Genomic DNA, 13511 nt, shown 5'->3' with positions numbered 1-13511 from the left:
GACTAGTGGCTCCGGTAGGAGGAAGATTATCTGCCTTCTACCCGGCCTGGGCCAGAATCTCAAATAGCAGCTGGATACTGGGGGTAATAGCTACAGGACTGCACCTAGAGTTCTCCTGCGTTCCCCAAGACCGGTTCAAGGTAACTCCGCTCAAATCTTCCCCGCTAGAACAAGCTGCCCTGGAGACCGAGGTCCTCGAGCTACTGGACAAAAAAGTCCTGACGAGAGTTCCAGAGGAAGAGAGGGGGAAAGGCTTCTATTCCCCCCTGTTCTTGGTCCGTAAACCGGATGACTCATTTAGGGCTATATTTAATCTCAAAGCCCTCAATAAATTTCTGGTAGTTCGACCATTTAAAATGGAAACAATTAACACCGCAATAAAAATGCTGTTTCAAAACTGCTTCATGGTGGTCCTAGATCTTAAAGACTCGTACTACCATATACCCATATGTCTAGCTCACCAACCTTTCCTTAGACTGGCGGTTCAGTTGGAGGGGTCAATCCAGCACTTCCAGTATGCGGCCTTACCCTTCGGGGTGGCAGTTGCACCCCGAGTATTCACCAAAGTGATGGCAGAGGTGATGGCCCATCTGCGCGAATTAAATATTCTAGTCGTTCCCTATCTAGATGACCTCCTTATAATAGATAGTTCAGTCGAGCAATGTTTAGAACAGTTACAGAAAACAACGGCTGCTCTAGAGCGGTTGGGATGGTTACTTAATATCAAAAAATCCCGTTTGCAGCCATTAAAAATTCAACAATTTTTAGGCCTAACCCTAGATTCTAAAAAACAGGAATGCCGTCTGCCCCCCAGAGAAGCTGCTGCACCTACATGGCCGGGTCCTGAACGCTTTCAACAACCCCTCCATGTCCCTCAGGAAAGCCATGTCCCTGTTGGGTTCCCTCTCGTCCTGCATTCCCGCGGTCCAGTGGGCCCAAGTTCATTCGAGAACTCTACAGGGCGAAGTTTTGGGGTATCAGAGGATTCTTGGGGATAACTTAGAAGGTTGACTGACCTTATCCAGAAACACAATAGAGTCCCTGGAATGGTGGCTAGAAAGAAATAACTTGTCTAGAGGGGTCCCTTGGGAGTATAACATTACCCGCGTGGTCACCACGGATGCAAGTCCTTCCGGTTGGGGGGCGCATATGGAGGGAATTCTGGTCCAGGGCCTATGGGAACGGGATCAAATACAAATGTCTTCTAATTTAAAAGAATTAACAGCGGTAGCACACGCAGCTAAAGAGCTCCTTAAGTATCTACAGGGCCATCACGTACGAGTTCTCTCGGACAATCGAGTGGCCGTGGCCTATATCAATCACCAAGGCGGAACTCGATCCAAAACTCTGATGAATGTGGCAGGACAGTTGTTCCAGCTAGCGGAGCGGCATTTTTTATCTCTCACGGCTCTTCACATAAGAGGGAAAGAAAACGTCACGGCAGATTTCCTAAGCCGCAATCTGTTAAAACAGGGAGAGTGGACCTTAAACACCTCCATTTTTGTTCAGATCGTACAGAGATGGGGTCAACTAGAGGTGGATCTATTCGCCACCAAAGAGAACTCAAAAACGAGACAATTTTGCTCCCTAAACCCCAGGGAGATTCCTCTGGCAGTAGATGCGCTACTGATAAAATGGGACTTCAGGCTAGCCTATGCCTTTCCTCCCCTATCTCTACTTCCTCTGGTGTTAAGGAAGATCAGGAAGGACAAGGCAAGAGTCATAGTCATTGCCCCGTTCTGGCCCAGGAGAGCATGGTTCTCGAACCTCAGGATCATGTCGATAGACGATCCTTGGGTTCTCCCGGACATCCCGGACCTTCTGTCCCAGGGCCCGATCTTCCACCCTCAGGTGGCTGGCCTACATCTCACGGCGTGGAATTTGAGCGGTCACTCCTAAAGGTTTCTCCCCAGACCTAATTGACACTCTACTAAAAAGTAGGAAAGTGGTGACAACTAAGATCTACGTCAGAATTTGGAAAAGATTCCTCCAAAGCTCAAATATAAATAATGACGATTCCGTCCCTATAGGCCAGATCTTGGAATTTTTTCAAAAAGGGCTGGACCTGGGTCTCTCCACCAGTACCCTTAAAGTACAGGTATCTGCCTTAGGGGCCCTCTTTAGCTGCAACATTGCTGCTAATTACTGGGTCAATAGGTTTATCAAAGCAGCAAGTAGGTCCAGACCAATAGTAAAGAATAGACTCACGCCATGGGATTTGAACCTAGTCCTCACAGCTATGACAGAAGCGCCATTTGAGCCCATCTCGTCAGCCTCTATTAGGAGCCTGTCCCTCAAGATAGCTTTCCTGATAGCCATAACGTCAGCCCGTAGGGTAAGCGACATTCAGGCATTGTCTAGGCGCCCACCTTTTCTTCAGGTAAAAGAGGATAGGGTAATACTTAGACCTGACCCAGTGTATTTACCAAAAGTAGCCTCCAGCTTTCATAGGTCGCAGGAAATAGTCCTCCCATCCTTCCTCCCTAAGCCAACTAATGAGAAGGAGGAGAAGCTACACACTTTAGATGTTAAGAGATGCCTCTTAGAGTATCTAGCGGCTACCGATCCCTGGAAGAAGGACAATGCCCTCTTTGTCTCCTACCAAGGCCCTAGGAAAGGTCTTAGGGTGTCCAAAAGTACTCTAGCCAGATGGATTAGAGAAGCAATCTCGTTAGCTTATACCTCAAAAGGTAGAGTAGCTCCGGAGAAATTGAAGGCGCATTCCACCAGAGCCATGGCGACCTCGTGGGCCGAGAGATCGGAAGTCTCCATCGACCAGATTTGTAAGGCGGCCACTTGGTCCTCTCCGAGCACTTTTTATAGTCATTATAGTTGGGTGCTTCTGCAGACCTCTCCTTCGGTATCAGGGTTTTGCAGGCTGTAGTCCCCCCCCCTAAAGTAGTGATTACTCTCTGTAATTCTCTCAGGTGGTGCTGTCATGGACGACCGAATAAAGTCTTAGTTACTCACCGGTTAACGGTATTTTTCGGAGTCCATGACAGCACCCGTATATTCCCTCCCTTAAATTTAATTGGGGTGTGCACGTCTATTTCTTGTATGCTCACTGGTGATAAAAGTTTATAATTATAAAGAATACTGTACATAAATCATGCATTAACCTTGGAAGTCCTCTTGTGCTCTGTAATCCAACTGATGCGTGGGAGAGGTGCCACCCTTTTTGTATCTGTAAGTTTCCTGTTCCTAAAGGGCGGATCCCCTCTCTCAGGTGGTGCTGTCATGGACTCCGAAAAATACCGTTAACCGGTGAGTAACTAAGACTTTCCTTCTATGACAAAATCACTGATTGGGTGTATCAGGGAAATGCTGTAGATATAGTATATCTTGACTTGAGCAAAGCATTTGACAAAGTATCTCACACAATCCTTATTGAAAAAATGGCTAAGTATGGAATGGACAAGGCAACTGTTAGGTGGATTCATAACTGGCTTAGTGATCGGACCCAAAGAGTGGTCGTAAATGGCTGCACATCCAGTTGGAAGAATGTCTCAAGTGGGGTACCACAGGGGTCTGTCCTGGGCCCTGTATTGTTGAACATCTTTATCAATGATTTAGATGAAGGAATTGAGGGTAAACTGATTTGAATTTGCTGATAACACAAAGCTAAGAGGGATAGCTAATACTAGAGAAGAGAGACAGAGGATTCAAAAAGATATAAATAAACTGGAGCAGTGGGCAGCAACTAACAGAATGGTTTTTAACAGGGAAAAATACAAAGTACTACATCTGGGCAATAAAAATGAAAAAAGCATGTACAGTATGGGAGGAATAGGGCTAAGCAACAGCACATGTGAAAAAGACTTGGGTATACTAATAGATCACAGACTGAATATGAGTCAACAGTGTGATGCAGCAGCAAAAAAGGCAAATGCAATTCTAGGATGTATTAACAGAAGCATACAGTCTAGATCACGTGAAGTCATTACTGCCCTCTACTCCTCTTTAGTCAGACCTCATCTGGAATACTGTGTCCAGGTTTGGGCACCACATTTTAAAAAAAGACACCAACAAACTGGAACAAGTTCAGAAAAGAGCAACCAGAATGGTGACTGGTCTGCAAACCCTGTGTTATGAGGAAAGGTTGCAGGAATTGGGAATGTTTAGCTTGCAGAAGAGAAGACTGAGAGGAGACTTAATAGCTGTCTACAAATATCTCAAGGGCTGTCACATTGTAGAAGGATCATCTTTATTCTCATTTGCACAAGGAAAGACTAGAAGCAATGGGATGAAACTGAATGGGAGGAGACAGATTAGATATTAGAAAAAACTTTTTGACAGTGATCAATGAGTGGAACAGGCTGCCACGAGAGGTGGTGAGTTCTCCTTCAATAGAAGTCTTCAAACAGAGGCTGGACAGACATCTGTCTGGGATGTTTTAGCGAATCCTGCTTTGAGCAGGGGGTTGGGCCAGATGGCCCAGGAGGTCCCTTCCAACTCTACGATTCTGTGATTCCGAGAGACGCTACTTTTGGCCAGGAAATTACTTGCTCTGAGATGGATGGGTAGTTTACACCCAACACTGAGATCCTGGGTAGAACGTGTCCTTTCACTGATTCCATATGAAAACACGGTCTATCAAAATAGAGGGTGCCCTGGGAAATTCTATAAAATATGGGACTTCTGGAACTCAACACCCATCACTGTCTAACAAGTGCCTAAGAATATTAACGGGGGGTTGTGTGCCCAAACCACATTTACAGTCGTGTTGGTTTTTCCAGCAGAAATGTTAATCTTTAGTTATTGTTATGTAAATAATTATTGGGTATCGATCTCTAAGTTTCAAGGTCGACGTTATATGCGATCCAGTAAATGTATACTGAGATAACAAGTTAGAATGAGTGGTTGGAGGTATGTGAAATATATAACCACAGTGTAACATTGCTGGATGTTAATGATCAGACATGGGAATGAACATGTACTAATTCATACATTATTGCTTCTAATTTTGTAAACCAGTGTAATAAGTGTACTCCTGTTTATGGACATGGGAATTGTTTGTTCTTATGTATATTTTCAATAAACTAAGTTAAAAAATAAAGCGGGTCTTGCTCATAGGTTAATAATTCAGCACAGCCTAAAGACATGTCCCCAGTGAATCCTAGGAGTCACGCTCCCTTTGTAAAGACCATAAAAATAGCAGTAACTAAAAAAGCCCATATCTCTGGAACCATATAGAGGTTTTATAAACAATAATAAAAAGTCCTCTTTAATGCTTTTTTGCCTTCCCTCATAAACCATCTTTTCTTTATCGTAGGCAAAAATAAAAGGGTTGGAAAACAGTTGGCATCACAAAAAATTCTTCAGCTCCTTCATCCCCATGTAAAAAACTGGGGCTCCCTTCTTCGCATGTATGGAAGGGAGAGCACTAAAATGGTGAAACAGGTAAGTCTTATACTGTGTAGATATACAGTCATTGCCAAAAGTGTTGGTACCCGTGAAATTGTTCCAGAAAATGAAGTATTTCTCTCAGAAAATGTTTGCAATTACATATATTTTGTTATATACCTGATTTATTTCCTTTGTGTTTATTGGAACAACACAGAAAAGCTGAGTAAAAAAGGAAAATTGGACATAATTTTATACACAACCCCAAAAAAGCGCAGAACAAAATTGTTGGCACTCTCTCTTAGTATTTGGTTGCACACCCTTTGGAATAAATAACTGCAATAAATTGCCTCCTATAACCATCAACAAGCTTCTTACAGTTCTTAACAGGTCTGTCATATAGGAAGGGTACCTTCTCCCAGCAGCAATTTTAAAATCTCTCCACATGCGTTCAATGGGATATATATCCTGACTAATTGCTGGCCACTGCAGAACTTTCCAGAGCTTTGTTTCTATCCATTTCTGGGTGCTTCTTGAAGCATGTTTGGAGTCGTTGAACTGCTTGAAGACCGATGACCTAAAAGGCAGACTCAGGTTTCTGAAACTGGGCACTGCATTGTGACCCAAAATAATTTGGTAATCTTCAGATTTCATGATGCCTTGAACACAGTCAAGGCACCCAGTGCCCGAGGCAGCCAAACAACCCCAAAACATCTTGGAACCTCCACCATATTTGACTGTAGTTGCCGAGTTATTTTATTTGCAGACCTCATTCTGTATTCGTAAACAGAATGATTCACTTTACCAAAAAACTCTTATCTTGCTCTCATCTGTCCACAAGATGCTTTCCCAGAAAGATTTTTGTTTACTCATGTACATTTTGACAAACTGAAGTCTAACTTTTTTATGTCTGTCTTAGCAGTGGGGTCCTCCTGCGTCTCCTGCCATGGCTTTTCATTACCTTCAAATGTTGATGAATAGTTCGCGTTGACACGTATTCACTCTGAGCCTGCAGAACATATTAAATTTTTTTGGAACTGCTAATCCACCATCCGGTCTATCCTGTGTGGCAGTGTTATCAATTTTTCTCTGCAGTCCTCGTCCAAATGAGAACATCTACAGTGTCATGGGTTGTGAACTTCTTGATTTATGTTGCGCACCGTGGACATCAAGATCTCTGGAAATGGACTTGTATGTAACCTTGAGGTTGTTGATATTTTTCAACAATTTTGATTTTCAAATCCTCAGACATTTCTCCTCTTGTTCTCCTTGCTTAGTGTGGCACAGTCACACAATGCAAATATTGTCAACTTATCCCTTATTTATCTGGTTTAAGGTGTGATTTTCTTATTGCCCATGCGTTACTTGCCACAGGTTAGTTTGAACGAACATCACATGCTTGAAACTAAGTTGTTTACCCACAATTTTGGAAAAGTGGTAATTTGTGTGAGATTGTCTAATTTGCTCTTTTTCTTTTTAGTTTTTTTGTGGTGTTCCAATACACACAAAGGAAACAAACATGTTTCCAAAACCAATGTAACTTCTTCCAGCGTATGTTAACTATTTGCTTATTTAAAGGATATATAAACTATTTCAAGAGTTGAATGAAGAATGAATTTGCTTTTATTGATAGTTTTGTTCCTTGTCTTGTGCTAGGAAACCTCAGATAAAAGTGTAATAGAACTACATCAGTATGCCAAAAAGAACAAGCCAAATCTTCATATTCTAAATAAGCTGCAGGATGAAATGCAAAAGCTGGCACAAGAAAGGGTGAGTGGTAATGTAAGGTAGATACAAATGACCCCTTCTTTATTCAGGACGTCCAAGTGCATGCAGTCTTTGTCTTCAATTCATTGCTGTAGTATCTACAATTGGCAGTTGCAATTTATCTAGCATGGTGAGCATGGATGGTGGCTTTTCATTTAACCCCTTCACGACCAGTTTCACAGCGTATGCATCATGAAAGTCGGTGCCATTCTGACCAATGACGCATATGATGTGCCATGACTTCAAAGCCCCCCTGTGGGTCGGGTGACCGGGGTCAATGAAAGGTCACCCGACCCGCAGATACAGGGGGCTTTGTACTTCACCCCAGGGGGGGTGGCTTCGCCCCCAATACCCCCCCACCCCCCCACCCCGTGGCTACGATCGCTCTGATTGCTGGTTTCACTTTTAACAGTCAATCAGAGCGATAGTAATATTTCATCAACTTTTTGACAACTTTTGGGGTCCAATTTATCCTGTTACCCTTGGGGAAAATAAAAAATAGCAGGCTAAAAAATCATTTTTGAGGAAAAAAAATGATTTTTTATTTCATGGCTCTGCGTTTATAAACTTCTGTGAAGCACTTGGGGGTTCAAAGTGCTCACTACACATCTAGATAAGCTCCTTGAGGGGTCTAGTTTCCAAAATGGGGTCACTTGTGGGGGGTTTCCACTGTTTAGGACAATCAGGGGCTCTGCAAACGTAACATGATGCCCACAGAGCGTTCCATCAAGTCGGCATTCCAAAATTGCGCTCCTTCCCTTCTGACCTCTCCCATGCACCCAAACAGTGGTCCCACCCCCCACATGTGGGGTATCTGTGTACTCAGGACAAATTGCACAACAACTTTTGTGGTCCAATTTCTTCTGTTAGCCTTGTGAAAATAAAAAATAGCGGGCTAAAAAAAAAATCATTTTTGAGGAAAAAAATGATTATTTATTTTCACTGCTTTGCGCTATAAATTTCTGTGAAGCACTTGGGGGTTCAAAGTGCTCACTACACATCTAGATAAGTTCCTTGGAGGGTCTAGTTTCCAAAATGGGGTCACTTGTCGGGGAGCTCCAATGTTTAGGCACACAAGGACGCTCCAAACGCGACATGGCAACCGCTAAATATTCCAGCATATTTTCCATTCAAAAAGTCAAATGGCGCTCCTTCCCTTCTGAGCCCTGCCGTGCACCCAAACAGTGGTTTATGACCACATGTGAGGTATCGGTGTACTCAGGAGAAATTGGCCAACAAATTTTAGGATCAACTTTATCCTGTTACCCATGTGAAAATGAAAAATTGATGCTAAAAGAAAATTTTTGTTGGAAAAATTAAAATGTCCATTTTTTCCTTCCACTTTGCTTTAGTTCCTGTGAAGCACCTGAAGGGTTAATAAACTTATTGAATGTGGTTTTGAGTACCTTGAGGGGTGCAGTTTTTAGAATGGTGTCACTTTTGGGTATTTTCTGCCATATAGACCCCTGAAAATGACTTCAAAAGTGAGAAATCGCTGGTCAACTTTTAACCCTTATAACTTCCTAACCAAAAAAAAATTTGTTTCCAGAATTGTGCTGATGTAAGGTAGACATGTGGGAAATGTTATTTAGTAACCACTTTGTGTCACATAACTCTCTGGTTTAACAGAATAAAAATTCAAGATTTGAAAATTGCAAAATTTTCTAAATTTTCGCCAAATTTCTTATTTTTTCACAAATACAAAAATTATCGACCAAAATTTATGACTAACATGAAGCCCAATATGTTACGAAAAAACACTTTTAGAATTGTTAGGATGCGTTGATGCGTTCCTGAGTTATTACCTCATAAAGGGACACTGGTCAGAATTGCAAAAAATGATCTGGTCATTAAGGTCAAAATAGGCTTGGTCATGAAGGGGTTAAGCCACCAACTCTGCTTTTCCTCCTAATAAATCTTGTTGGATATCTGGACTCTGCTTCTGTCTTTTTTCAGTTTGGCTATCAATTTGCTTTTTGCAATGTTGCACTTCTGAGAATAGGTTTCTTAAGAGTTAAGGTCTGCCAAGGTGCTTGTAATGGTTAGGTACAGGGTTTTAGTGTTGACCAAGAGAGAGTGATGGCAGGTTGGTAGGTTATCCCATTCTAAAAATGGAGGCTGCATAACTGGTCTAGTTTTATGGCCTTTTCAAGTTTTTCCATGTACAGTGATCCTTCTGAACATCAGCTGCCACTGATAGGGGTGCATGAGAGGGCATAGGAGTCTCACTGCTTACTCTAGTCTAGTTCTCAACATTTGGAGCTCTCTTGCAACTGGACTTGGAGGCTGTGTTTGTGTGACAATTTGCACTCGCCTAAGAATCTGAGATTATCAAGATAAATCAAACCGTTTTTCTTTTCATTTCCCATATCACAATCTTTAGTAGAAAGAAAAATTTATAACTTGCACTGGGTACTGGGGCGTCTTTACAGTTTAACATTCTGTTTCAGGAAATAACAAATGTACATTCATAGTTTCATTGTCTTATGGTTGACAGTAGACTTAAGGCACTACTCCAGCGGGTTTTAATTTTCATTGCTGGAGTGGCGATTTAAGTCTAAGCCCCTGATCATATAAACTGTGTTCCAAATTATTATGCAAAAAGAGTGTAGGAGTGATAAGGTTAGAATTTTTTTGTTTGTCATTTAAACTCATTGATGGTGATATGTGTCAGGGCTCTTTATGTCACTGAAAGCAATTGCAGATACCTGTGCAAATTAGTTTGGCAGGTGTGTCCAGATAAAGGCAAGACTACTTAAGAAGGCTGTTCCACATTATTAAGCAGCCTACATTTTTTGCCAAAATGGGAAAGAAAAAGGATGTGTCGGCTGCTGAGAAGCAACAAATTGTGGAGTATTTAGGTCAAGGCATGACTACAATAAACATTGCCAAGACACTTCATCGTGATCATCACACAATCAAGAAGTATGTAGCTGATTCCCAGCACACACGTGTGCGTGCTGATAAGGAAACATTGAGGACTCATTCCAACAGGCAATTGCGTCAGGTTAAAAGAGCAGCTGCAGAAATGCCTTGTCATAGCAGCAGACAAGTTTTTGAAGCTGTTGGTGCCTCCAACGTCCCCCGAACAACAATATGCAGGGTCCTTCAGAGGTTTGCAGCTGTGCGTAAGCCATCCTGTTGACCACCTCTATCCACTGCACACAAGCAGAAACGGCTCCAGTGGGCCAAACGGTACATGAAGACTGACTTCCAAACTGTTTCGTTCACCGATGAGTGCCGTGCAATGCTCGATGGTCCAGATGGATGGAGTGGAGGATGGCTGGTTGATGGACACCCCATGAAAACATGGCTAAGGCGCCAACAAGGAGGAGGTGGAGTAATGTTTTGGGCTGGAATCATGGGGGGAGAGATTGTCGGCCCCTTTTGGATCCCTGAAGGGGTAAAGATGAACTCCATAATCTATGTGGAGTTTCTAAAACAGCACTTCCTGCCATGGTTCAAGAGGAAGAACCGTGCTTTCCGCAGCAAGATCATTTTCATGCATGATAATGCACCATCTCATGCTGCAAATAACACATCTGCATCTCTGGCTGCTATGGGCATAAAAAGAGGACAATCTTATGGTGTGGCCACCATCTTCCCCTGACCTCAACCCCATTGAGAACCTCTGGAGCATCATCAAAAGGAGTGTCTATGATGGCGGGAGGCAGTTCACATCTAAGCAACAGCTCTGGGAGGGTATTCTGTCCACATGCAAAACAATTGAAGCACAAACCATCCAAAAACTGACAAATTCAATGGACGAGAGAGTTCAGAAGCTTCTTTCCAACAAGGGGTCCTATGTGCAAATGTAACATCACCTAGAATAACGTTTTGACTTGAAAACTGTTTGATTTCCTTTTGTAATAAGCTGATAATGCTTATAATTTCACAATTGACCATTTTTTGGTTCAAAGTAAAAATATACAGGTTGAAAACTCTGCTGTGCATAATAATTTGGAACATGCATTTTGAGTGTTTCTTATTTTTAAAAATATACTGTTTTCATAGGCAGTTTGTTCAAAAACATTGCAATTATACTAGAATAGTAGATGACTGGAAAATAACAATGACTGCAATTCATATAGGTAATTTAGAGAAAATATGAGGAAATATTTTTTGCATAATAATGTGGAACACAGTGTACTAACCCTCTGGAGTCTTCACATTTTTTTTTGTCACCTCTCCGCCATCTTGTGAGCACAGCTCCTGACTTACCAGAAGCTATCAATGCAAGTCTGAGAGCAACAAGGCTCTCATAGACTTGTATTGTAAAGTGACCTCCATGAAACACTGTCACTGCAGGCAGTTGACTTTTTGCCCAGACCGACTGCCGCTCCAGTCCAGTATTAGACAGGAGGGAGGGGACTTAAATTTAAAGCACCACTCCAGCAGTGCCATAATAATAAAAAAAAAACCAACACTGGAGTGGTGCTTTTTAAAGGTATTCTTATCTCAAAGATCCTATCCCAATATGTAGTAAGTGTAATAATAATATTAGCAAATACCTCTGCTTAGAAATCTAGTATAGTTTTTCTGATTTGCTATATCTCTTCCTCATGTGCAGAGCATTGCAGTAGCTTAGGTATCCATGGTTACGACCACTAATATAGTGACAGCTAGTTGCCAGTGGTCATAACCATGGATACCTAAGGTCCTGCAATACCTGCACATATGGAAAGAGACAGCAAATCAAAAACACTATACTACATATCTAAGCAGAGGTATTTGCTAATCATAATATTATTATTACACCTACTATGCATTGGGATAGAGAAAAGGGAAAATGGATTGCGCAAGGTAATCAATGTCCGGATTGGAGATACACGTGGAGGGTGCTCCTTCTGCTGGTGAGGCACAGCCATGAAGAGGAGGGACGGAATCTGGCACAACCATCCAACATTAAAATTCAGTTTATTCACTAGCCATTAAAAAGAAGAATCCAAGAAAACCATATAAAACTTGACCCGTTTCTGACGCAACACATGCGCTCTTAGTCATAGGATATAGGTTTGCATTCCACACATGATATATATATATATATACCGGTAAATACCAATCCCGTTCAAAGGATTAATTGCGTTTAGAAGGCACAACTGCATGCATCACTCATTAAACATTGATTATTTGGTGATTCCAGAGAGAAGCAACAAAAAAAACCCTAGAAGGAAAATATTGACCGTCATGTAGCAGGCAATTTGGCATAAATGGAAGTGAAATTCATGAAAGTTGAATTAATAAATATAAAATAAATAGTTTTTGTAGTTCATCCCATTAGGGAACTTTGTATTTAAATTCAAAATCGAAAAATTCTCCCTTAGTGCCAAGTGTTTTTTGCCAATTCCCTAGACTAGCAAAGTATAAATAAGGTGGAGAGTATTGAAAGTGTCTCACAATCTGCTTATCTTATCCAGTTAAGTCATAATTTTATTGGTACCTTATTTAAAAGGAAATAAGTCAAGATTCCAGTCACGAAAAAATAGAACAATTGCATCCTACTAGAAAAGCAAGGTATTCATACAAGTACACAATCAAGATGCCACAAAAATACCCAGGGCCTTTTTTTAAGTTATTTATATAGATCCAGTGGATAGGAAGTCAGAGAAAATGACTCTCTCCTTTCCCTTGTTTTATTCCCTAGCCTTGCTGCGGAGGTTTGCCCCCTAGATGCACGCAAATTTGTGGCACCCCAGCTCACAGTCACCTTGCCATAGTTTGCCCTGTATTACCCTAGGTACTAGACACTCTTCACAAAGAAGGGGATACTGCAACTAGCAAAGAACAATTATCCTTATTTGGGAATACAACAAATGAGTAACAAAGCAGCAGAGTAAAAAGATTTTTGGTTTTTACCGTTGAATCTTTCTCAAAGCTTTCATAGGTAACTATGTGTGTTTGCTGCTGACACTAGGCAATAGAAAAAAAAATTACCATATTTTTCAGACTATTAAGACGCACTGGACAATAAGATGCACCTAGGTTTTACAGGAGGAAATTGCATAATCAGGAACGGGGAACGGCAGGATAATGCCGCTAACCCGGAAACCCTCCTGATGGACGTAATGGCGACTAAGGCAACTTTCCATGACAGAAGAGAAAACAGAATATCTTGAATGGGCTCAAAGGGAGCACACTGGAGCGCGCCAAGGACAAGTTTAAGATCTCATGGGTCTATCGGAGGACGATAAAGAGGTGCTAGGTGGGTGACTCCTTGAGGAAAGGTCTTTACCTGGGAACGGGAATCCAGATTTCGCTTGAAAAGAATTGACAGAGCTGAAACTTGCCCCTCAAAGGGAATCTGTCACCCTTTTTTTGGCCTATGAGCTGCCGGCATCGACACCAGGGGTTTATCTACAACATTCTGTAATGCTGTAGATAAACCTCCGATGTAACCTGAA

At 41.9% G+C, this 13511-nt stretch overlaps 1 protein-coding gene across 1 annotated transcript in view; it reads left to right on the top strand.

Annotated features, from left to right (window-relative positions):
- DGCR8 (DGCR8 microprocessor complex subunit) overlaps positions 1-13511 on the top strand; it is a 175190-nt gene that overhangs the window by 148304 nt on the left and 13375 nt on the right. The window contains exons 12-13 of the mRNA XM_073559047.1: positions 5273-5400; positions 7000-7113. Coding sequence (XP_073415148.1) covers positions 5273-5400; positions 7000-7113 — 242 coding nt within the window. The remainder of the gene's footprint in view (positions 1-5272; positions 5401-6999; positions 7114-13511) is intronic.

This window comes from Dendrobates tinctorius, unplaced genomic scaffold, assembly GCF_039654945.1.
Source record: "Dendrobates tinctorius isolate UK_male_01 unplaced genomic scaffold, ASM3965494v1 ptg000265l, whole genome shotgun sequence".
NCBI lineage: Eukaryota > Metazoa > Chordata > Amphibia > Anura > Dendrobatidae > Dendrobates > Dendrobates tinctorius.
The sequence above is the reverse complement of the archived record's forward strand: the minus strand, read 5'-3'. Positions and strand labels throughout refer to the sequence as shown.